This window comes from Manacus vitellinus, unplaced genomic scaffold (genome assembly GCF_001715985.3).
Source record: "Manacus vitellinus isolate BGI_N305 unplaced genomic scaffold, ASM171598v3 scaffold_10_pilon, whole genome shotgun sequence".
NCBI classification, from domain to species: Eukaryota; Metazoa; Chordata; class Aves; order Passeriformes; family Pipridae; genus Manacus; species Manacus vitellinus.
Window position 1 is genome coordinate 17,664,167 of NW_021938838.1, and position 26,970 is coordinate 17,691,136.

The 26,970-nt window shown below is 40.5% G+C and overlaps 1 protein-coding gene across 1 annotated transcript in view; it reads right to left on the reverse strand.

Moving 5' to 3' along the window:
- Nucleotides 1–26,970, reverse strand: part of CDH8 (cadherin 8) — a 153,542-nt gene that overhangs the window by 116,148 nt on the left and 10,424 nt on the right. The window contains exons 2-3 of the mRNA XM_018086308.3: nucleotides 21,306–21,396; nucleotides 20,950–21,212 (exon numbers count right to left, since the gene is read on the reverse strand). Of these exons, the coding sequence (XP_017941797.1) occupies nucleotides 20,950–21,212; nucleotides 21,306–21,387 (345 nt within the window). The 5' untranslated portion in view covers nucleotides 21,388–21,396. The remainder of the gene's footprint in view (nucleotides 1–20,949; nucleotides 21,213–21,305; nucleotides 21,397–26,970) is intronic.

Below are 26,970 nucleotides of genomic sequence, written 5' to 3' on the forward strand. Positions count from 1 at the left end.
GGCTGAATAAATTTAAATGCCCATGTTGTATAATCAGATGATGTTGTGTTTTCCTTTGTAAAAAGATATTGGGCAAGAATTTCATGTCTTTAATCCATTCATTCTTCAGCACCAAGCACAGACTGGCAGGACATCTGAGTCTCTTGTCTCATTTAATCTTTGTATGAAATTGGACAATTCTCAGGATGAAAGATAGATGAGCAGCACAGTTGCACTTAATAAGTGTGCTCAACATAAGGATGTTTTTCTGAGTACATTCTGCACCTTCGTCATTGACTAAAGTGGTATGAAGGTGAGGGTACTTTGTCTACTACAGAAATAAATCAGGAAAATCTTTAGTTAATATATTGTGTGCAAGAGCATTTGCTTCACAGGTCTGCCTGTCTGGTTTGTATTACAGCTGTATTCAATGTACATGCATTGCACTTTAGAAAGTAATTTTTTTTTTCTGAGTTCGTAATTTTATGATGATAAAACACTAAAACAAATAAACAGTGCAAGTCTTTTTCTCGGGGAATCTAAATTCTGTGTTGTGCTGCGTGATTACTCAAATAATAAATTACTACTCCTCATGACAAGAAAAGAAGAATTGTGATCTCTATAACTTGTCATCTCCATCACTGATGTTTACAAATGAATGCATTTAATGATTTGGCTGCTAGAAATTTCACCCTGTAATATTTGCTAAAACTTAGTCATCTTCATTATTTTTTTTCTCTAAAACTGAAAAAAAAAATACTTTTTCAAAAGAAAAATATTTTCTCACTAAATTATTACTTTCAGTTCTGGGCTTGAGTTTCTGCTGCATTATTCCACTTGCACATCTAGAAAGTCAGCAGAGCGGAGAGATGACATTTTTCGAAGAAACAGGTTTTTCCTTGCTCTGCTCCAGTCCCCTTATCACTCATTCAAAGTTACACAAAGTAATCTGGAAAACAGTGCCACGAATCCAGTTGCATATATCTGAGTAACAGGTTTTTAATCACATAGTGGTGGTAGACCAGCTTGCAAGCCAGCAGTCAAATTTCGTGGTGGCATCACCCACAGATGTTTCACAGAAAACGAGACACGGGGAGTTGTCAACCCACTGTGAATCAATTTATTCATTCTCACCAACTCTCCAGTTGATTTCATCCTTCAAGGTGGAAATTAGAAATACAGATGTATTCTCTGAAAAGCTTTTCCAGCTTCAGGTTTTTTAAAAGCAAGTTTAGAGCCTGTTGGATCCCGTCCAGTGTAGCATCAGTTTAACGCTGGAGGAATTCTTCTGCAGGGAGCCACATCCCTAGTTTTGAAGCAAACTTTATAAGCATGTATTTATATCAGTTATTATGTCCCTGCAGACCTAAAGTCCTAAGACTTCATAGCCACCATCAAGACCTGGCAAAATGCCATTGGATTTTCAGCCACTTCCACCACAAGTGGAAAGTGTGAAGCTCCAAGGATGTGCCACTATCTTACACTACATGTTTGACATTGTTACTCCTGGGGATCAGAATTTGGAGGACAGCAACTACCCACGACTGCTGCACAAATGCAAAGGAGTTTTAGTGCTTTTTAGCTATGTAGAACAGTGAGATATCTCATGCTAATTCAAGATACATTCCATCTGCAATAACCTAGAATGGAAGGAAAAAGAAAACTGGAAGCTGAGTTGATAAACTCTGCAATACTTGTTACAGGTCTGTGACGTGATGAACAGCAACAAAGGCTAAACAATGATGTGCTGCATCTGTGGCCCACACTCTAAGCCCTGCAGAGAGGAACTGGGTCCTTGTATTTGTATTTGCTGTCAGAACTTCCACGAGTCAACAGAGAAACAAAACACAATCACAGGATCAGAGAATGGGTCAGGCTGGAAGGGCCCACGGTGGCTCATCTGGTTCCACCTCCCTGTTCCAGCAGGGCCACCCCAGAGCACATGGCACAGGAGTGTGTCCAGAGGGTTCTGGAATATCTCCTGTGAGGGAGACTCCACACCCTCCCTGGGCAGCCTGTTCAGGGCTGGGTCACTGCCCAGCAAAGAGGTTCTTTCTCCTGTCCAACTGGACCTTCCTGGGCATCAGTTCCTGCCCGTTCCTCCTGTGCCATTGCTGGCCCCCCCGAGCAGAGCCTGCTCCATCCTCTGCCCCCTCCCTGCAGCCCCTGACCACCCCTGGGGAGGGCCCCTCTCAGGCTCTGCTCTGGAGGCTGAACAGCCCCAGCTCCCTCAGCCTTTGCTGCTCCCAGAGATGCTCCCGTCAAAAGAAACAATAAAAGTCTGTCAGGTTCTCTACCACCTTAATATTCAAAGATTTTTTTCCTAACATTGCAGGGTGATATTAATAATGGTACAAACTTGTTTGACTGATAGAAAGTAGATCGAATTTACCTGCCTAATTATGCCTCACTTTGGTTTAACTGTGAGCACTATGAAGAACAGACAACTAACCCCAGTAGGCTGCTCTGCTGTTCTGTATTAGCAGCTGCAACATTGGTTTCTCTTGATAAAATATTTCAGAGGATCAAAGCAGAAGACTATGGAGGTAAGAAGCAACAATCAAAATATTTCATTCACAATATAGTTGTTACCCTTTTTTATATAACTAAGACTGCTCGGAGCAAAATATTTCATTCTTGCTCAGAGACACTGTGAACATTTTTATTAATATATGCATTGTTCTTTTTTTTTTTTAAACCCCACAAAATTGAATCTAAAATAATACTGTTCTGGGTCCTGAGAAAGTATGATTTTATAGCAGTCACAATAGCAACTCTATCCCCTTATTTTGATATTCATTCTTTCTTTTAATATGCAGATAATCACAATCCATAACTATACAAATGTAAATACCACAGAATCCATTTTCATCAGGACACATAAAACAAATGTATAGCAGTGAAGACAAAGAAGTGTTTCACAGAGGCAAGAAGTCATAGAAATACACAGTTTACAAGTTTATTATTGACAGTGTATTCTTGACTCATTCTTGCAAATACCCTCAGGAGGGTGACTTGACCAGGGTGAGCATCGGCCAAATCCAACAAAAAGAGGGAAAACAATGCATACATTTTTCATTTTGCTCATGGCACAAGAATGAGCACTCCACTCCGAGCAAGGCTCTTTCAAGAGTATGAAGAATATGTGCTACAAAGGCTTCAGGGTGCACTGTGAGTGACTGTTTCCTTTCCAGCTACAGAAAAGCTGGTAATGGACTCTTCTGTCTCTGGGGAAACTTTTAAAACCTAGCCAGAATTTCAATATTATTTTGCAGATAGAATGAATTTGTTGCTATAAACCTCACTGCAGATGCACAGATTTTATTTAAGCCACATTTTTAGAACAAAGAAGTCAAGAAATCAGTTTTGAAGGGGTAAGCTTTTATCCAAATTAATAGGGCAGGACGTGCAGCTGTTTGACGTATGGCTAATGTGGTACTTTTCAGAGCTTTTAACACACTTTGCTGATTGTTTGCTCAAGGCATATGGTTTGAACGAGCTGGGCAGTGCACAGTGCAGCTGGCAGACTAGATATCAAAATCTGGCAATAAGCCTTCGAGTTATGTGTGACTAGGTATCAAATCTGCCTGAATTTTATGTGATGAATTCTCCCACGTCCATGTAAATCACAAAGCTACTTCAGACTGTGCCACAGGAGATGCCATTGCTCCCAGTCTTGCAGCAATTAGATGGAGCTGATCCATGTTGTGCAGGGATGGTCTTAAAAGGGTAAAATCTTTTTTAGGGGGCAAAATAATTCTAAAAAGCTTTCATTAAACAAACATGGAATTTTGAAAATAGGCAAGTATCATTTTCTCTAGTGCACAGATTGGGAAACTGTGACAGGTGCTGTTCCAAATACACATTCATTTCAATCAAGCAAAGAATGGGAAGTTTTTGGCAGCTTGTCCTGTTTTCACCATTACCTCCCATAACCCAAGTCAATGGTTTCAGCCTCAGCTCTGGTATTCAGGAAGGTTTGCAAAACGCTCCAACAGTATCTGAATACAATTTTTGTATTAATTTAATAAATGAAGCATCATTTTTGGACTCTCAGCATAATGAACTCTCATTTGCACTGAGTAGATTCATAAATTCATGCTTCTAAAAACTGTTTTCATCAGAAATGGGCCAGCCTCCCAGGGTGTCCATTCATATTCCAGTTCTGAACTGCAGGAGTGTGTTTGCCAGTCACAAGTGTTCAGTTATTATTGCAGAGTTTCCTTTATTGCTGCTTGAAAAGCCAATATAGATACTAAAAGTGACTCTCTCATCTCAGAGTACGTACAACTGCACATTTCTGAGTACATATTCACAGTTTTTCAGTGAAGTGCATCACTTTTTTATGCCACGTGAACCCCATGTAATGAATTAAGATGAACACCAAGAGAAACAGAGGAGCAGTAAGTTCCCTGCACAGACCTGCATGGCTGTGTAAAAGTCTTGGTGATGAAAGGTGTGCAAATGTCTCACTGAACTCAAAAGCCATTCCAAGAAAAATGGACTTCTCAAGCAAATAAATAAAACAGCCCATAGCCTCTATTCATCTCAAATATTATTAAGTCTGGAAAGAAACTAATTTTCCAAAATTTCTATTTTCAGCAGAGGAAGTCTTGTAAATTTGTGAGGTTGACTAATATCTTAAATGACAATGAACAGCTGGACAATTTTTAAAAAATGTATTTTAGTAAAAATAAAGATTAATTCATTCGAAATCTTCCTTTCTTCCCACGCCCTAATTTGTCTAATGATCATATTGAACATGGAGTCAGCATAGATTTGCTACACTTGGACAAACTGAAAGTAAGTGTTAAAGGATTTTTAAATTTTTTTATCTCTCTCAAACTTTAGTTTCCTTATCAACATAAAGGAATACAGAGAAGGAGAAGAACCAGTATGAGGAACAAAGGTTGCACACACTCACAGCAGAAGTGCTGCACTAAGTTCTTGAACCTTTTGGAGATGAGCCTGTGAATAATGAATGGAAAGTGTAAAGGACACTGTTTACAGGACAAAGCAATCCAAACACAATAAAAATGTCACCTACACCGAAGGGAAGTTTGTGGAAGTTCACTGCAGTACCAGTGAGGCACAATGCAACTGGAAAAGCCACAAGGTACCATTTCTACTTCAGCAAATAATACAGTTTGCCTGTACAAGTTCGTGGAGAAGCTCTTCAGAAAGATGTCATGGCACACGCTCTGACTCATGCAAGTGAACGTGCCACTGACTACCCTTCTGTGGCCTTTAGAGTGTCTGTACTGTGTGGCTTTTCATTATTTTTAAGTGATATTTTAAAAACTGACTACATTTTCCAGCCCTAAGACTTGACACAATGTGCAAACACGTGTTCTTTTATCTGCAAGGCCCGGTTTGCAGACAAGCTCAAAGTGTATGTCAGCTTCACAGGAAACACTGCTAAAATAATGTTAAAACCAGCTATAAATAAAATAGACTGAGGTACAGTTCAAAGAATACTGAGAGGAAATAAGGAATGTGAGAGGTCATCCACCTACAAAGAAGAAATGCTATCAGAGGATGACAAAATTTGATTTCCTAAGCAACTCCCAGGTCATTTATTGCCCGTTTAGGTCCATTTCAGGAGAGTTCTCTGATATGGAGATTGGCAGATGGGTTCTTAGAGTCACAGAGACACTTAGGAATCTACCAGCAGCTTCAGGCCACTCTATGTAAACTCTCTCTCTAGTCCTGGAACAAGGAAATGCCTGTTTCCAGGCTTGTGGAAGCTGCCAGCCATCAGTTTGATGTGTGTGGCCCTTCCACGTCACTTGGGTGCACAAACAGACCCCCCCCTCTCCAGAGGGCCTGTTGCCCTGAATCACAGAGCCAACACCCAGAGAGCACAGGAAACATGCTGACCACTTCCTAAGCCAATGTTTTACTCACACAATCGGGTAGGTATCTGAAAATCCTCCAAGACCAGAATGCCAAACAGCAGCTTCCACCCTTCTTAATTCCTTCCCTCAAATTATACCATTTCCCTTCATCCCTGGTCCTTATTTTGCTCATGAGGTTTAGTTTTTTTGCTCAAAGGGAAGAACTCTGACAACAGACCCACCTCAGACTACCAGGACCCCTTGAAAGATGGGGAAGGAGGAGGAATATTGGCCTGAGCTACGACCCTGACACAGGAGGGGATCAATACTGACAGTGTTACAGGTACTTTCGACCTGAGCTGAAATTCCAAGCAGAGACAGGTAATCTGAGCTTGTTGCATCACCAAACATACCCAACAGACTGTCAAAACTATCAGCCAAGTTACCTCATCTCCACTGCTGTATTAACTCAGGCTAAAAATGTAACTTTTGTATTGAGAGCTTTTGTTTTCTCGTATTTGGTGTTGGTTTTTTTAATCATATTTGCACCAGATTTGAAAAGCCAATTACTAAATATCCCATTTTGAACAATGTTTTCATGGTAAATTAAGACAGTGATTAACAAAAAGGTCTTACTAAGCATATTGTCTTAGAACTCAAGTGTTATAATTGGAAGAACTCGGTGGATATTTTCATGGTAATACAAAATAGAAAAATCTTGGCCCAAGAACATAAAAGAAACAAGTTTCAACCCCAATTATCAGACTTTACATATGATAGCTACGGAATAACCTAGCTAACTGAAAATGGAATGTAAAATAATCCAAAAACCGGTCTTGGAGAATGAGCATATTCACACCACAAGGTTCTTAATTACCAGCATAAACCTACTGCTGCATATAAATATGCAACCAAAGTCAAGCCAAACTTTCAAAGTAGAATAAAAAATAAATAAATCTTCACTGAGACATCTAGTAGCTGCCTTAAATCAAGCACAGTGAAAATGGCAGCTGGGTTACACACCACCAGTATCCCGGTACATTATTTACAACTGGGCAGTCATATATTCTCCCAGTATCATCTTTCCCTGGGTTCTGTACTCACCAGAGCCCTTGATACCAAAATGGGTGAAAAAAAAATGAGAATGTTCAATTCCACAACAAAAATAAGACACAGAAAGGTTTCATTGTGGGTCTACCATGGCTTGAAAGTGTCTGCTCAGCCTGAAACCAGTCCTTGGCTTTCTATCTGTGGTCTCACGTGGCTTCCTTGTCTCCCACTTCAGCAGGATTTATGTCAGAAGGTCTGCAATAAGTTAACTGTTCTGCTGGGTATTGCAACTACAGACATGCTGATTCTACAGACATGCTGATTTCTTTCTTTATTTCCCCCCTCACATTTATTTTGCTCAACCCAGTAAGATAAAGCCTGCACCAAGATGTGGTTTGGAGCCCTAAGTGGGCAAAAATAGAACTGTTTAGAAAGGCTGTAAACTCCTGCTATAAGCCAATGTTTAAATAATGTATTAGACATATCTATATATACACAAAGATATATACACACATACTTAGACTAATACATATATATATATTGCCCTGCAGTTCTGTAGTAATAAAATAGAATATTCTGTAATAGAAATACACTACTAATAACTCAAAATAGCACTTCTGTTCAAGTTGCCTTGTACAAGCTTATTTGAGTTCTAATTGTGTGCTGAAATCCTCCCCTTTAATGCCTAGGTCTATTTGAAGGTTAGCTTTTGGTCCCATGGAGATGAAGGAAAATGCGCCAACAATTTGAGAGATTTGATTACCTGTATAAAATTATGCTTGCTCATTTTTCCTAGGCAAGATACTCTTGGGGAAAGTTATATTAAAGAGGGAATAGAAATAATGTACATCCAAAGAAAATATTTTCCAATTATGTTTCACAAGATGCAGAAAATATTACTTGTTATAGAGGATTATGAATGAGATAATTACCGAGAGCCTAATGTACCTAAAGCTACAATAAAGAAGAGAGAAAATCATTAATAAGTGGTTATTGACTGTTCTTCCTGCTCTTTGTAATAAAAGGCCAGAACAGTACCAAGGACAAACCTTTCCACAGTTTTGCTCTGGCAGGTTATGTACAAGAATATCTTTTCTACTTACGTAGCCCACCATTAATTCCTAAAAGTGAAACAATATCAGCTGTTATTTAGCACCCAAAACACTCTATGCCTCTCAAAACAGACTTGACAAGAAATGTTTCATATTAAGAGTCGATTGAAAATAATAGAGATTTAGAAACAGAGGATAAATGTTCCCTCTTTCAAATGATTTCACTCCACGCATTCCTAATGAGCAACCTGCACTTCCAAAAGAATCCAGACCAGTGGTAAGGTGCAGAATGACAAAAGACTTTTAGAAATTAAAGTATGTCTCATTATCACTTTTTGATTCTCCAGTGAAATAAATGGTAACTCAATTACCTCTGAGAAGCCCTAGCAAAGAACATTTGAGCTTCCACGTACAGTATTTCAATACAGGTGTGATTATAAAAAAGGATTCTTAGAGGCTGCAGCTCTTCTCCTACTGCAAAGTAGAACTTGGTACCACGTGGAAAATTGCCTTCAGTACCTTCTCTTTCTTTTTTTTCTCCTTCCTCCCTTTTGGCTCAAAATCCTGCTGCATCAAGGGGGAAGGTACAGTCACTACAGAAAAGTTAAACACTATTTCTATAGAAATGAGAAAGGCCACGAACATTACAAGGATCAGTCTAAGGGACTTCCAGGATCTCAAGGGAGCCTGCAGGAAAGATGGAGAGAGACTATTGCCGAGGGCCTGGAGGGACAGGACAAGGGGGAATGGCTTCACACTGACAGAGGGCAGATTTGGATTAGAGATTTGGAAGAAATTCTTCCCTTTGAGAGAGGTGAGGCCCTGGCACAGGTTGCCCAGAGAAGCTGTCGTTGCCCCATCCCTGCAAGTGTCCAAGGCCAGGTTGGACGGGGCTTGGAACAACCTGGGCTGGTGGAAGGTGTCCCTGCCCATGGCAGGGGGTGGGACTGGATGGGCTTTAAGGTCCCTTCCAACCCAAATCATTCCATAAAACTGCATCTTGGGCTGATCCCCCAGTGTGGGCAGCAGGGCAGGTGGGATTCTACCCCTCTGCCCCTCAGGTGAGACCCTGCAGAGCTGCTCCAGCCCTGGGGAACAGCACAGCAGGACATGGAGCTGCTGGAGAGAGTCCAGGGAAGGCACCAAGAGGATCAGAGGGATGGAGCAGCTCTGCTGGGAGGGATGGCTGGGAGAGTTGGGATTGTTCAACCTGGAGAAGAGAAGGCTCCAGGGTGACCTAATTGCTGCCATTTGACATGCAGAGGGAGCTGCCCAAGTGCTGTAGCTTCCTTCTGCTCCTACACTGAGTTCACTCCACAAAGAGCAACAGTTCCCCTAAAGAAACACATGCCCAACTGATTATTATTGTCCCTCTCAACAGAAACTCATTTAATATTCTCACAGACACACATACACACATGCACACCAGTTTTCATCTCAGTGTAGTCAATGATTTTTTGTTTCACCTCCCTGGCTCCACCAGACCCTGCATAAACTGTATCTTAAGGCTTTACATTAAATGCATTAACACAGACTTAATGCCTAATGACTTTACTGACCAAATTTGGAATTAATTTGACCTATTGGATGTGATGCAATTCAAAGTATCGGGAAGAGTGGTCCCCTCAAAATTATTTTTATCAACTAAAAGCAGCTCTGCAGAGCAGGAAGCTCAACAAAGCAGAAAACCAGGCTCTGCAAGAGAACAAATCACGAGGCATAATAAGAACAAGTGACTTATCAATTAAGTGGCTGAGAAAAGAATAAATTAATCATTAACTCTTACTGGATTATTGGTTTCCCTGAGAATTCTCAAAGAAATGATCCTCAGAGATTTCTTTTGATAGTGTCTCCTGGGGGCAATGACAGAACTGAGTGCCTGAAGATTTTATCATGGTTATTACAGCACAAAGGTCAACAAAAAGAGAGTCCTGAGGTCAGTGACTTGGTTCTTCACCAGCCCGGATCCTCCTGTGCTGTGGAGGTTCTCAGAGCTAAACACAAAGTGAGGCAGGATTTGTATTCTGCCAGGCTGACAACCTGACTCCCCAGAGTGACATCAGAGCTGCCCTCTCACAAAGAGCCCGTCCATGGAAACCGAGCCTTGGGACAAAACAGAGCCACATTGGCCTGGTTCAGAGTCAGGAAAGTGTCTCCTGCCTTTTCCAGCTGTTCTGCAATTTCCAGGATTCACTAATGAGTTCCTGATCCTGCACAGATGTCATCAGTTGGAATAAATACTGACTCAGTCGTGCTCTGTTTCTTCTCACTCTACAGGTGTGAAGCACATGCATTTCCCAACACAAAGCACTGCACTGAGCCCACGTCTCAGAGTGAGTGTCCAGCCTGACAGAGGAAGATTTTGCTTTCCTGTCCATCAGACTGTCCCACAGAGAATTGCCTGTTACAGTGTGTGTGCAGAATGCATTTGATTTAGACAGAAACATTTACTCCCAAAGTTCCCTTAAAAATTCAAATATTTATTTATGCATATTGACTGCTCAGCATTCCTTTGCTTATCAGTAATTGCAGTAATGAGCAGGTGGCCTTCTGGAAGGACAGAATTTAGATCAATTACAAAATGATTACTTAATGGGATGATCAGTGCAGTTGCCTTCTACACAGAATGAGAAGACTAATATTGGCTAATTAAGAGTTATCCATTTTCTCCCTTTATTTCTCCATTGTGTCAGTAAGCCCTATGCCCAACATATTGAAGTATAAACATATTTGCTATTACATCACATTTAAGTTATTAATAAATTGCATCTCCCTTTCAGACAGCGATAGCTTTGAGGCAGAAGTTGTCTCCTACCCAACAAGACAGATCAAAATTTCAGTCAAGGTTTCATAAATGTCAGTATTAACAGCTTTCATGTTTTCTGTTGCTTGGTGTACCATTCCTCATTTACAAAACTGCCCTCCATGTGTTCTTTGAGGGTATGTAAAATGCTTTCAAAATCTGTCCAAGAGACAAGGTCACACTGACTTTCCCTTAAAAAAAAAATCCCATGGCTTAAATCTCCATTCAAATCTTCTCATGCCAAGTAAAATCCTGGCATACGTTTCAAATAATTTCAATTATTTCAATAACTTCTATTAATTCAAATGAAAACTCAGTAAAAAGTCCTTGTATATTTGGATCAGCACCTGCTCTCAGTTCATGTGGGATATAATAATCAAGACCCACTAATTAGCAGAAAGAGATGAACAAATGGGAAATACTGTGCTGGCGTTAAGTCTTGTTTCAGATGACTTTGAACAAAGACAGAAACACAGTTTGCTTTTGCCTGTGGACATTGTATTTTCTTGTCTGTAAGGCAGGAAAACACCAGGAATTGCAGTGTGTGCCAGTGGTCTACATTAAATGCTTCAGACTGCATAAATATTAGAGAAGAGGTTGCCTAAAAAAACAGGCAATTAAAAAAATGGAAATAAGAGTGAAAAAGGAATATTCAGAGTGTCAGTAACTGTATTTAGAAAACTTACTCTTTAAAAACATGACATATTTTCACTAAGCTTTTTGAGGTGAGTGCTATCAGATGCTGAGCCTTTTGCATCATGCTTTCACATACAGGTTCACGTTGTATCAATTCTGTTGCAGATTATCCCAAATTATCTGAAAAATAAGGTGTTTTTTCCCCACTCACTTTAATATCCTGACTTCTTAGGTTGGATGTACAACATGTCATAGATCCTAATGATGCTTGTAGCATGATGACCTTAGAAAATAATGGGATGGAAGGGCTGTGGCTGGGTTCAATTCCTTTATCCTCTGTGTTCTTCATGGTTGGATGCCCCCCACCAGCTCTGCATATACTAAAATCCACCTTAGCCCTATTGTGCACAAGCAGCTCTCCCAGGCAGGGAAGAGAAAATGAGATAATATGGTTTCTGGATTTAAAGCAGCAAATGACATGGGCACTCTGAAGTGCTCAGAAATCTCTTTTGCTGGCTGTGCCTACAGCTCTGCTCGTTGCCTCCAGTGATCCTCCCTGAGTCAGTCCTTTATTTCAGCACATTCCCCCTTGTTGAGGCGTGACCCAACAGCTCATCAGGTTGGAACACAAACCCTCAGCTTTGCTTCTATTCACCAGGGGCTGGATGAGAAACAGTTACCGAGCTCAGACCCTGAAGCAAAAATAAGGAATGTCTTCTGTGGCTCCTAATGATTCCTCCGGTTAATTCAGGAATGGCATTGACAGTCTCCAGGGAGAGCTGCACTTGCTTTTTCTTAGCTGCTGGCATGACTGCTGTAAAATAAAGGCTTTGAAAGGAATTCTTGAAGGAGAATTTTTACACTAAGAGGGAGTCCTCAGGAAAAAGGAAAGTTATAAATTACTCTGCATCACTACAGGTGTTCCTCGGGGATCACCGGGAGGCTATTCAAACACATTAATATTTGCCTAAATATCTCTAGGAAAATTATCTACATTTATTTTCAATTCTATGTGCCTCACACATTGCTTTCAAATAATAGTTAACTTTAAACACTGCCTGAAATATTTTTGTTGCAGCAAATTATTTCTGTAATAAAACACAGCATCGGCATCCCCAGCTTTGTCAAATAACCCAAAAAAATACACCACCAAAACCCTGACAGAAGATCCTCAGCTGTAAAGTCCTTGGTCTGTTGCACCACACATATTATGCCTTTCTTTATCTTTGACTTTACTAGAATAGAAGGAAAACCCAACTTTCAAAACAGAACTTTGGAGAAACAAAATTTATGCAAACTCGTTCCCACTATTTTCACGTGCAAAGCCATTTTTCTCGTGATTCCTGTGAGTGTGTGTTTGTTACATCCTAAATCTGCAGTGCTGCCCACCAGCCAAAGAAACCAGCCTTTCTCAGGTGTGACTCATGAGGTATCACCCACTTCACCTCCAGAGCTCTTACTGGAAGGCTACAGACACCAAAGGAATTAATCCCAAAGCATTCCTCATTTTAATGCGAAATTAAGGGGTTTGTTACATGAATCCCTAGAAAATTGAGGAACATCCTATCAGGACCTGAGAACAAGAAATAGACCCTTTTACTTTACTGATTGAAACAACACATTCTGGCACTTTTGGGAAGTCACAACTACCTGAAAGCTCAGCCGTGGATGGGAAATACATTTGTCAAGTTCAGCAAGGACAAACTTTTAGCAAAAAACTACCATCACAATTGGCACTAATTGGGAGTTAAATTGACAACTGGAACTGAAGCATCCTGACAGCACCAGGGGTGGGCCCTACAGGTAGAAACTGAAAACCATTTACTGGAGCAATGTTGGAAAGACTAAACGATCATAAGGCATCTGCAGAATATCATGTGGAAGGCTCTACTTAATTTTTCATACTGTCACTTCAGCATTTTGCATGCACACTTGGACAACATTTCAATTCACTGTGAGAAAGAGAAAGTGTTCAGATCAATCTATTGAAAAGTACACAACTTCCAACTCTTTACAAACAAACAAAATGCTAAATGTTAGTTTGTTTTTTTTTCTTTGGAAGGTTAGAAATTTTTGTGGCTTTAGAAAAACATGACAAAGAAATTTAAGTGAATAATGCTCAGGTATCATACAGCATTCCCTCTTATTAAAAAAAAAAAAAAAAAGAAGCAAACTAAAATAAAATCACAAAACACAAACAACCAACAACAAAAACAAACAAAACCCCAAACAAACCCCCTACCCAACTTTTAAGTTATTTTTCACATCACAGATTGTTTCCCACTTCATTAAAGAAAATACAGACAGCATAGGAGGTGCCTGGATTCATAAATAACTGACAAAATACCTCTTTGAAGTTATAACCTGTCCACTTATGTGGCTGATGTAAAAGTGTTTTAAGTTGTGTCTCTACTTAAACTGTGGTTATTTTCCCCAGACTGGAGATGAGGGAGCATGAAAATGTTCAACCTTACTCAGTGATGCTCCCAGAAACCTCCAGACATGAGATTTTCAGTGCCTGAAGATATGTCTTGTTTGTTAACTCCAAGTGAAATCAGTGAAATATTTTTACACTGTATTAGAAAATGCAGACACTGTTGGCTCAGTCAAACTGTCCTTGTTTAAATTTATACTTTAGATTAAAATTTCTTTTTGGAACTTGTACTTAGTTAGAAAGAAACAAATGAAATTTGGGCAGGCTCAGGAATAGTTGTTAAAAACCCAGTACTTTTATCAGACTTCTATTAAATGTTGTATACTGTATTTATTGTCTTTGCAGCTACATTTAATTAAGAAGAGTTTTTCTTAGACTTAGTTATACTCCTGCTTACAAAGCTGATTTAAACTGTGTAAACTGCAGCACTCTATGCACTATGCAGTCATCTCTTCCCCTTCAGAAGCACACAAAAGGCAAAGGGAATTAGTATTTTCCATAAAGGATACAGTAGCAAAATAATTGATACATTTCAGCTTCTGGGAGTTTGTTAAACATAAGTAGGAAAATTAGTGTATAATTATGGTTGCAAAACAACAACAAAAACTGAGGGCTCAGAAGGCAATGTTGACTTTGCAACATTTCAGATATTGAATATTTTATGGCATGCATTTAAATCATAGATAACAAAACATACAAGTGTGTATTAGAAGGAAAAGAGGAGAATCTACATAATACGAGGTTCTGATTTATGTCATTCTGTGAAAACTCTTACAAAGGATTAAAGTAGGACTATGTTACACCCTATGGAACCTGTGCTGGGGCTGTGCTGCACCTACATCTCACAAGGCTTTTTTTCCACTCAGAGAAGCAGCTCGTAATTCATCCCTTAAAATAATGATAGCCTTAGTTCTATACATTCCTGGTTTGCACCACTTGAGTACAACAGCCTTTCCAGGCAGCCATCATAAAAAATCACAAGTTCAATTCAGGAATGAAAAGGAAAACATTCTGAAGGAACTTGTCTAATTAAAACCTTGTTTACTTTGCCTGAATGTATCACTTCAACAGAACTAGTCATGAGTTTAAACAAGTAACATTTTACCATTTCCTTGTTAAGAGAGAAAATGTGTGCTGGTGAAGAAACCAGAGCTTGCACAAAGCATGGCTAATGTAGAACATACAGCTCCAAGTTATTTATAAGTGCTCCCTGCATTTCCAGGTTTGGTTTTTACAGTAACACAGCCTGAAGCACTTAACTGTGAAAACATGATGCCTCTCCACTGCTCCTCCTACAGGAAAATGATTTCTCCTCTAAAGGCCTAACCCGAGCACCCTCACATCACGGGGAAAATCTTCATTGCTCTAAACAGCAAAAGTTGCCCAACTCCCTCATCCCACAAGCCATAGAAAAAAAGTCTGTGTTTAACTGAGTGAAGAGACACAAACCACGTAAGTCAGAAGGCAGAAAAGCTCCACAGTCACACTAAAATGCCCACCTGAGCTCGCTCCATAAGGAGCTGACCTGGCTGGGCTCTTTCTGAGTCCCAGTCACGCAGTCTCACTGGTTTCCCCCCATGCAGGCTTTGCAGGGCACCTTCTCCCAGCCCTGGCACCGACCACCTGCCACAGACGTGCCACAGCAGTTGTGCAGGGCACAGGGGCTGCTCTTCCCTGCCCAGCTCGTTTTCCAAATCTCTCATCACAGAGACAAAATAGACACCATGTTATTTTGTGTCCAGAAACAGGGAAATTCAAAAGAAGTCCAGGGAAAGTTCTGAGAGAACCTGGGGAGTGTTGCCAGTAGAGTGGTGTCAGAGACAGCCCTGACCTGACTGACCATCAGTGTTCTTTTGTGTCTGGACCCTACTGCTGATTCATTTATTGGTGAGTCAGAGAACATTAAAAAAAAAACCAAACAAACACCTTTGGTTGCCTTCATGCCCTCTTTTGTTCTCTCTATGTTTTGCCAAGTTTAACAAGGACAAGTTCCAGATTCAGTACCTGCGATGGGGCAAACCCGGATGGACAGATGGATTTTGGGAATGAAGCTGGAGAGCAGAGCTGGGAAAGGGCCCTGGGAGTCCTGGTGGTGCCAGTTGTCCCTGGGTCAGCAGTGCCCTGGCAGCCAGGAGGGACATCCCTGTCCTGGGGCACCAGGGAGGGGATTGTCCCACTCTGCTCTGCCCTGGGGCGGCCTCACCTCAACATTGGGGCAGTTTGGGGGGACACAATGGAGGGAAGGGATTGAGCCATTGGAGAGTGTCCAAAGGAGGGAAACGAGCATGATGAAAGGCCTGGAGGGACCACACAGGGAGTGGCTGAGAGTACTTGGCTTGTTCAGCTGGAGAAGAGGGGACTGAGGGCAGAGCTCATCGGGGTCTGCAGCTTCCTCAGGAGGGTTAGTGGAGGGGCAGCTCCATCTCTGCTCTCTGGGACCAGGGACAGCAGCCAGGGAATGGCTGGAGCTGTGTCAGGGCAGGCTCAGGTTGGATCTCAGGAAAAGGTTCTTCCCCCAGAGGCTGGTTGGGCACTGCCCAGGCTCCCCAGGGCAGTGGGCACAGCCCCAAGGCTACCAGAGCTCCAGGAGGGTTTGGACAATGTTCTCAGGCTCATGGTGGGAGTTTTGGGGTGTCCTGGACTTTGATGATCCTTGTGGGTGCCTTCCAACTCAGGATATTCTATGATTCTGTGATTCTAATTACAAACAACAACAGTAACTACATTAACTATGCCAGATTTTTGCTTAGAAACTGTTATTAAACCTGGTCTTAACCCATTTAAAACATCCCAAATAACACATGCTCCATAAAACAGGAGCTACAACACCCCAAATCTGGTTTCCTAATGCTTTTCCATTTTATTATCTATGTCATTGTGGATTCAGTGACTGTCTCCTGTGAAGGAACAGTGGCATTTGGCACAGCACAGATTTCACAGCACATCTGCCGTGGTGCTGTAAGTGCATGCAGAGGAGACAGAAAATGCAGCAGTGGATATCAAGTAAAAGTTCTATCTAACTAATCAAGTCCACAGGGACAGCATGCAGTGTCACAAGACATATCACTCTACACTTGAATGAGGTTGTCAGCCATGGGGAGGCTGCAAACTGCTGACAGCAATGTGCAGTATATGGAGCCCTATAAAGTAGACACAATGGCTTTGTAAAGTCCCTGTTTCTGTGGGTGAAGGGAAAAAAAAGAAAAGAAATCAAGTACAAAAGGGTATTTGCAAATTTGCCTTTCTCTGTTGCTGTGGATAAAACCAAACTCGTTCAAAGTGTGCTGCACGAACATGAGAAAGGTTACTTTGCAGGTTTCTCAAAATGTATATATACATTTTTACGTGCACAGATCAAAACAATAAGGAACTTATTAAAATAAGAAAGATATAAAGCTATTAGAGAGCATCCAAAGGAGGGGCACAAAGATGGTGAAGCATGGAGCTGTGCCAGGGCAGGCTCAGGTTGGATCTCAGCAAAAGGTTCTTCCCCCAGAGGCTGGTTCTTCCCCCAGAGGCTGGTTGGGCACTGCCCAGGCTCCCCAGGGCAGTGGGCACAGCCCCAAGGCTGCCAGAGCTCCAGGAGGGTTTGGACAATGCTCTGAGGGACAGGGTGGGATTGTTGGGGTCTCTGTGCAGGGCCAGGAGTTGGACTGGATGGTCCTTGTGGGTCCCTTCCCATTTGGGATATTCTATTCTAGGATTCTATGAAAATGCCAAATAAATGTGATATGAATACAGGCAAAAAATAAAACCCCAAAACTGGAATGTTTGTGGCATTTTATAGAGAACTCTCATAAATTCGGCAATCACCCTAAGAGATAAGTCTTCATACCCTTCTTTACAGATGTGTGCACTCAAGCAGAGATGCTTATTTTGAACTTGATCCTACTGAATATGATGACTAAAATTGACATTAAAAGTGCCTGTTGCTCAAATCCATTCTAAGAAGTTGAAGAATGACAGCAAAACATACTCAAGTCACTCAAGAAAAGCACCTCACTTTAAAAAAGTGGTCATGTTAATTCCCCTTATTAGTCTCCCAGATTATTCCATTTATTAGAGCAAAGACATTGAGAATGCCTTTATTACTATATATTCCTGCAGAACAGCAATGAAAAAGCACCTTTGAAATGTGTGCAGTTGCATTGCAACACCTAAAGCTCTGAAGAAGGGTCTTTATGCCTAGAAACTGTTTCTTCTGGAAAAACTGAGCAGCTTAATAAATGATACTACAAAAAGATCCTGTCTTGATAAACTTTCTCTGCACTCCAGAAACTTTGGTACAAGATCTTTTTAATTAACAGAAGGAATACATGGACTCTACGTTCAGGCTTTTATTTGCAAAGAGATTTGTGTTCTGTCTGTGTTCTTTATAATTAATCTCAATTTTCAGTTCTATTTTGCCAATATATTCAATTCAATTCCGTTAGAATCAAATGCTCCCACTCAAGGCCTTTCCACGCACTAACATGAAAACCATTATTTAAGTATCAATTTTCCTCTGAGAAGTTCTTAGCTGAATTTTCAGTGGGTTTTGAAGGTACATTTGAGAACACACAACAAATTCTGCCTCTGTGTGTGTATTATTTCTGTCTGTGCAAAACTTATTTTTGTATTTGCTCCCTAAAGCACCTAATTACATGTCTGTACAAACCATACATGGTTATGAAAAGGATCAGCCACACTCTACAATAGTGTAGAGACGAAAAATGCAACCAAAATCTACATAATTAGATTTGCTTCAAGGAAGTTTCCTTTGAAGCAATGAACTGTCAATTAAAAAATTTGTTTGGAGATTATAGTAAAAAACCTTTAACATGTAAAAAGCACATGCCAGCAATACTGCCTCTGTAGTGGCACAAGAGCATATTTCTGTCCAGAAAATGCAGCAAAAAAGTGGCACAGGTTTGATATCACTCTCTCCAAAGTGTTAAGACTCTCCACACTAATTCACTATATCACATTTTACTGAGTGTCCTTCGTTCAAAGTTTGTCAAAAAAAAAAAAAAAGAAAATCAAGGGAAATCATAGAGCAGAAAAAAATAGTCAAAAAAGAAAATCATACAATGAAGGAGATACCCCAGGCTGGCAAACCCTTTGCCAGGGGGCAAAACTGAAAGGCTGGAGGAAGAGTATAAGTGAAAAAGCGATGAGGAGGAACCAGGTAAGTGCAAAGCTACTGTGAGTCCTGAAAAGCAGGTTATTTTTAAATTGCAATGGATAACAAACCCGTGAGGGTGACAAAGGACAAACCACAGCCCAACTTCAGGGAGAAGGAAAGCATTTTGCTGGTGACACTCTGCACACCTCTAAGGTTCGGGAAGAAGGGTTGCCAAGAACTGTGATTGAGGGAGTTGCTGCTTTTGCAGTCAGGAAGGATTCAGAGCAGCTCTGAAAGCTGTGGAGCACCTCTGCTCCCTCTGACTACACACCAGAGTCTGAAAGCACTCACAGCACTCGTGAGCCTCAGGAAAGACAGTAAGTCAGAAATATGGATGAGTGTTCTGGAGAGCGAGAAAAAAGTACAGAGAAGAATTGCAAGAATATTTGAAGTCATTTTAATGAATAAATCTCGGATTGCTCCCTGTGGGACACAACTTCACTTCTTGCTCGTTTCCATCTATATCATGCAGTGGTTTAATTATGCAGCAGCCTCAACAAATAGATTGTCACAGCATTTTAGAGTAGCTAATTCTATTCAAAATGCCTGCAGAAGATGGGATAATGTCTTTATTGGTTTGGCTTAGTTTAACCTTCCCACTTCTATTCACTAATGACTCAATTTAGGATATTTTAACCACTAAAAAAAACGCTAATATTGTAAAAATATTGAGACCTGGATATGCTCTGAAAAGCAAAGGACTACAGAGTACAAACTCAGGATTCTCCTCAGCTACTTAAAATTATTTTAGAAGCTCGACTAAATAATTCCAGAAAGAATGGGTTGAATAAAACATTTTAAGATCTGGAGTAAGTACGTTGCTGTCTCACTGAAATTGAGATATGTTACTAACCACAGAAAAATAAATGAGAACAGATATATAATACCTGATATAAGTGTAAATTGGCACAGCATCAAAAGTCACTGGATACAAAGCTCATTACACCTTCTGACCCCAGGTTTTGATTAGAAAGTGGTTAGAATAGGGAAAGTTTGGGAATGCCCTTGACCTGTGTTCTCTTCAATAACAAACATGACTATTTACAGTCCCTATATTATAATATACGCTATCCATTTAGCCACAGAATTTCTAAAATTATCAGGAAATTAAATTATCCATGATTTGGGTTGTCTAGAATTTTTTACTCCATTTCAGTAGCCAGCTAATATGACAATAACATCCCTGGTTATTCAAAGAGAACTGAACTTTAGTGGTAAACAATTCAGGTATTTATACCTGCTCAGTGCCAAATGTGCATTTATGAACAGATCATTCTTTTCTAAGAATAAATCTATGGATAATTCATCCCTGATGGATACAGATGGCTCAGAATCTCTTTTAAGTGCAAAGCTGATTCACTGACTGGAGGTAACTCACTGAGCTACAGAATAAACTAATGCATGGCAACAAGCAAAGGTTTAAGGCAACAGGCAAGCCAGGACACGCAGAACAACATGATAATTTCCCCTGTGTTATCTTCCTAACTTTGAAAGTAAATTACAAAATCCATGGCAATAATATTATTTCCTCTGTGTGCATACCAGGACCTTCTTATAAACCAGGACCTTGTAATTTGCTGTAGATCCCAAGCTTCCCTTCTCAGTTTTGTTTGTTTGTTTTTTTCAATAGAAAACAATCTATAGATGTAACAACCTTTTGGAATGCACAGGAACATATTGCAAAGGGCTGTTTTGGTACAACTCTTCAGCTGGCAGAGGTGAGGAGTGGTGACTAACGATATAAAAGAAGGGATGTGTACATGCTTGTGGGGGTTTTTTGACAAATGGAATATGCATAATTTTGTTGAAAATAGCAGGTTAGCTCACCAGGAGACCATACCCTTAAAGTGAGATACATTTAAAGTATGGATATTAGAGTTTTGGAATCACAAAGCACCCCAGACTCGAATTCCTCAGAAGAGCCTGAATGGCTGAAGACCTTCTCATGCCACACATTTATAAACTCAGAGAAAAAAAAACCAAATCTTGCTTACCCGGCCAACCAGGATTGGTTCAGGTCCAGAAAATTCTTCTAATACAAACATTTGATTCCAAACCCAGCCTCTCTTGGAACGGTTCAAAACTCTTTGTTCTTCATTTAGCCTTTTTAGTCCTGTACTGGATCCACTTGGTAGTACTTGAGATTGATTCATTGGAGCCATATAAATGGAAGGAAGGACAGTAATCCATAATATTATTAATGGAGTCCATGTATCCATAAGCATTTCCGTTAGTCTTTCTGGCATTGTACCACGAGCTACGCAAATCACCACAGAAATGAAATTATTATTTTGCTTTCCTCCAGACTGTAGCAATCCAATTCATCATGCAGTACAGAACATTTACTTACAGCTCCTCCATGTGTTTACAGCACAGTCAATGTAAAAATAGCTTAGATGATAAAAACATGATCCATTGAGTTTTCCAGTCATTAAAGATTCCTGGTGGGGGAAAAAAAAATAAATGGTCAACTCGGTGACTAAATAGCTTAGGAAAGCATTCTGAAACATCTTATTTACTTTTACACCATGAACAATACATCTTAGGTTTTAAATGTGTAGTTCATAATATTGTTGCATATTAAATGGGTTAAAAATTAATTGATTCTGTAAATTCTGTCATTGCCTGAAATAGTGAGAGAAGACCCAGATGAATGATTACAAATGCTCAGGAAAACATTTGGGTCTGAGAGCTGGAGTTGTTTCAGGTCAGGTTGGACAGGTCTTGGAGCAACCTGGTCTAGTGAAAGGTGTCCCTGCCCATGGCAGGGGGTTGGAATGAGATGATCTTTAAGGTCCTTTCCAGCTCAGACCATTCTGGGATTTTACCTGCAGTTTCTCTCAGGGTCTGAAGAAGCTCCCAGCCTTCCTGCTGGCTTGCAATTTAATGTGGTCAATCATAAACACCTAGTATGTCAAACAAAATAATATTCTTGTATTCTTATTCTCCTTCATCCACAAGAAAAGAACCAAAAACAATAAAACAAACTTCTCCTATGCGTACAAGGCTCCAGTAATCCAGTGGTAATTTAGTCATCACCTCACTGCAGCAGCACATTGCCCAGCAAAACCTTCCCAGCCCAGCAGAGGAACAGCACTGGTAAATCCTCTGTGAAATCCATTCAAACCAGACCACTACCAGACCTTAAGGAAGCTCAGTTATGCACATCTGCACTCAGGTCTCACTGTCTCTCTTTCAGAGAAAACACACAGTCGTGTTTTACTTCAAAGACATTTTCCTTGACAGACATTTGGGAGCATTTTGTCTTTCTTTCCCTGCCCACCCTTTCATGTAGCAGAAGGTCACATCAGGTTTCATCTCAGTGTAAATATGCCTTGAAATACAACCTAGCAGGGCTGATGCCACTGTGATGGCAAAACCTGAAATGCAGCCATGGATCACCTGGGGAGCTCTATGGGACGTGGCTCAGGGGAAGGGCTGCATTACAGCTGCTCAGAGAGGCTGCACTTCTGTCAGAAGATTCCTGATAAATTTTCTTTAACTGATTCATATCCAAACCATCTCTCACTATATCCAATAGAGGTAGAAATGTCTATTCTTAAGCTTACACTGTGTCTTAGGCTGGTTTTTTTTCGATTTAAAATGAGTTCTCAGTGTTGCATGTCTATGAAAATGCTGAGGGCTTAGGGGATTTTTTTTTCTGATAGTGGAGGTTTGTTGTTCTTTTCTTAGGTTCATACACACTCATGGCAGAAAATATCTGTAAGCATGTAGAACACCAGTAAAAGTAATTTTAAAAGCAATGTAAAAAGTATTTTCTTTTTTATAATTCATTAATTGCCAAAGCAGCTGTGAAATCTGCTGCACAAAAGTCTGAAACTGTGAGAAACTTGTCTTGTTAAGAGGGGAGAAGAGCTGCTACCAAAGTAAAACTCAATATCTCAAGCAGCACGGAAGAGCAGGGAGCTAATAGTGCAGTGCTGGGACAACACATCCAGGATGAGGGAACATCCATTACAGACACAACTGTGAGGCTGATGGGCCTCACTGCCAGCTCAGCTGGAAACAAAGAAACCAGACAACACAGTAAGCCCCTGCAAGGAAATTTTGGGGAAAATGTGAGGCCTTCGATCTCTCATCCTTCTCTCCATCCCAGAAAAGGAGGAGCAACAAACAGTCTCATGGCTTGATGGGAAGGGTTGGTCAAATCACCGCCTGAAAACCCTCTTTAGTGGAGGGAATTAAATGGAGTTTACTGCTTCCTGGGACATGATAAAAGAGATCTCCTGGGGCACGTTTGTTGGTAGAAAGTATCAAAAGAGAGAAAAAGCTAAACTTTCAGTGAAAGTGGTGAAGTTTGCTCACAGGGGTTCATATCCCCTTTGACATGTGGGGGTGTGTGCCAGCCAGGGGACAGATTTTTCTGATTTATTCAGTGGAGCAAGAATCAAAATACAGGAGAAATAGAACCACTTCAAAACAGAGTACGAGTCATCATCTGCAAACAACATCCAGGATGAAATTCAAAACTGGGGGTATAAACTGAAAATCCAACTTAAGAGTCCTTTTCTGTAGCTGAGCTTCCAGGTTTTATTTTTGACCCAGAAACAGAGTCACCCCAGAAACAGAACAGTATGTTACACCTCACTCTGTCCAAACCTTAAAAACAGCCAAAGTGGGTCATGATTGATTTTCTTACTCTTCAAGTACAAGTTGGCATAGTTCTATTATTATTATTTGGTCTTGTTAATAAAGAAAGTAAAATGCTTCTTTTCATATTCAAGAAGCTTTTTGAAAACAGTTCCTAATTAATCTACACAGGCTGCCTTCTAAAAGAGATGAAATAAATGAGATAAAACAATGTGATGCTAACAGAAACATTTTTGTTTGAAGAAAGGACAGGATATTTGGGTTTCAGACTGTCACTCCTCAATCCTTGGCAAGCATTAAGTTCATTTCAGTGCAACCCTCCTCGGTTCCTCCCCCAGACTTCCTGCTTGTTACTCTTCACTTACTCCAATCAAATTTAGGTCCTATCCACTCACAGTAATGCTTCAGATTCACTGTGACTGCAGTGTCCTCACAGTAGCTCTCTATTCAGCGATACCTTAAGGCAAACGAGTCAAAACCACATCAGAAATGTTAGTGATGCACATCCCCTGTTGTTAAACCTCATTCAGTGGAACAACCCCGTGGAAGAACAGTTACACAAGCTCACTGAACACCAAGCTGTGAGATCCTCAGCAAAGTTGGGCAAGTGTTGGACAGTGCAGGGCAAAGAAAAAAAATCCACTGGGCCTTTGGCAGATGCTGGTTCTGCAGAGGAATGTGATCAGCGTGTAACAACAGAGCTGGATATAATTCTCTACAGTTTAACCTGCACTGCAGGAGCATTTTAAGAGCTATTTGAGAAACAGACCCTCCTTTAGGATTCACAGCTCCATCAGTGAATCATGGCATCAACTTTGTGCAATGCACGGAGGTAGTATAGACCTCAGATTTCTTTACCAAATTGAGGAATTGCTTTTCTTCTCTATTCCTGGAAGCAGAACACCATGGATGTGATTGGGAGCTGATGGAAGGCATTATTAAATACTTGGCCGTGCAATTTTCACATTTGCTAATAGGAAAATCAAGAAATGCCTGGCAGCTAAAATGCAATCTTCTGGATTAGATACGTAGGACAAACTGATTTGGCTACTGAATCAGGTTGCTATTAAAAAGCCATATGTAAAGGCAGACCTGGCAATCAAGGAGGACTAGAGCAGGTAAGGCACAGTGGCACTGCCTCTTCTTATATTATGGCAGGGTCTAAAGAAGTGGTGAGTGTGGAATGACAGCAAAATTATTCCAGTGAAGCCAGAACTACCTTTTGCTAAGCAACCAAAAGAGGACAAGTACAGGGACCTTAAAGAGTGCATTTCACAGAACCACAGAAACACAGAATGAGGTGGGTTGAAAGAGACTTTAAAGCTCATCTCATCCCACCCCCTGCCATGAGCAGGGACACCTTCCACTAGCCCAGGTTGCTCCAAGCCCTGTCCAACCTGGCCTTGGACACTTCCAGGGATGGGGCAGCCATAGCTTCTCTGGGCAACCTGTGCCAGGGCCTCACCACCCTCACAGCCAAGAATTTTTTCCAATATCCCATCTGAACCTGCTCTGTCAGTCTGAAGCCATTCCCTCTTGTCCTGTCCCTCCAGGCACTTGTCAAGAGTCTCTCTCCATCTTTCCTGTCAGCTTCTTCAGGCACTGCAAGGCCACAATGGGGTCACCCCAAAGCTTCTCTTCTCCAGGCTGAACAATCCCAGCTCTCCCAGCCTTCCCTCCCAGCAGAGCTGCTCCAGCCCTCTGATCCTCTTGGTGCCTCCTCTGGACTCTCTCCAGCAGCTCCATGTCTTTCCTACTACTCCATCCTCATCAAGACTTTGCTAGTGTTGATAAAAGTGGTTTTTTTGCTTTGAATTTCCACATGTTCAAATGGCTTTGGGCTCTTTCCTTTAATAAAACTTCACTGTTGTTCTAAGTGGTCTCCCTGTACAATATATACAACTACAGATAAACTCTAATCCAGCAAAGCTGTTTACAAAACAGCTTTAGTTCTCCATTCATCCCTGAGAGGGGAGTGTGATATTTAAAATATAAAGAATTTCTTTAATGTAGCAAATAGATGAAAGAAAATGTGGCACTCTGTTAGGTAGCAGAGATTCAAATAGCTGTGTTATGTTTCAAAAACTTAACTCTGTGTTCATAAATTTTGTTCTCATTTCACAGCCTATAGAGAAGTACAGATAAAGCTGAGTGGTTTGTTGTCTACTTACTGTAGGAGCTGATAGAGTTTTAGAAAAATATTATTCTCTTCACAGGGACTTGAATCTTGGAGCACTACTCATAAAACTCTGGGCCACGGAGTGCTTAAGTCTTGTGTAAGCACAGCACAGAAAGTGGCTACAACAAAGCAGAAGTTTATAACCTCACAGTATTCGCACCCCAGCTTCAGAAATCAATGTAATATACACTACAAACTCTTTGGAACTAAAATCTACACAGGTTACAGGTTCAGTCCCTGCATAGTTAGTCAGGTATGGCAGCAGACAGCTGCAACAGTTGCACAGTCCCCATTTTGTGCATGAGTGGTGGAAAGCTTTACAATGTTATGATGAGCTCTGATGGGGTTCATTTCGCCAAAATTACTTTAAAATCATCTTGTAGCTTTAAAAGGTGAACACTGGAATGCAGTAGCTTTGTTAAAAAGATTAATAAAGTTAATAAAGGTAGTAGAAGATATGAACTACTTACTGAAAAAGAAGCAAAATAAGATCATAAAAAGCTTTAACTAAAAAAAACCTTTTTTTTTTTTTTTTGTTAAACCAGAGAATATTCATCTGGTCAAATGAACCACTTTATTACAATGCTAGTGCATTGATTTACACCAAGATCTTAGTTTAAAAGATTTTAGAGCCACTCCAGTGTTTTTTAACACAAGAGACATGGAGGGTTGTCTTAAGAATTGCAACAAAGTCTTTATTTTATTCTCAGTGTTGATATGCAGCATCTAAGCCCTTTGACCTCCCTATTTCATTAAGGTAGATTTTATCAGTTCCTAAGCAACCATTATTAAGGTAAACCCCTCCCTTGAGTACTCCCTTGAGTACTGGTTTCTTTAAATAATTTACACTAGAAATGCCAGACAAAAGTTGATGATTTTTGCCTAAAGTTGTTTGGGGTTTTTTTTGTAGAATTTCAGGATCCATTATATTTTGTACATTAAATATGCAATTTCTACCTTTGATGCTAATTCAGTATAAGAAAATCCACACTGCAACACAAGCAGCTTCAAATAATTGATGAGAGGTGTTCATTTACTGACCACCCAGAGAGTTCTAGTGGACTCTGTGTGATTCCTTTAGAGCCTTGAAATTCCACCCAGACACCCACATGGGCTTCTTATCCAGAAGAATTAATTTAACTTAATGTCTGCCAGAAACAAGGATCCTTAACACTACAAAACAGAGCTGTGGGTAAGTTTTCATAAAGGTTAGGAGAATAAAATA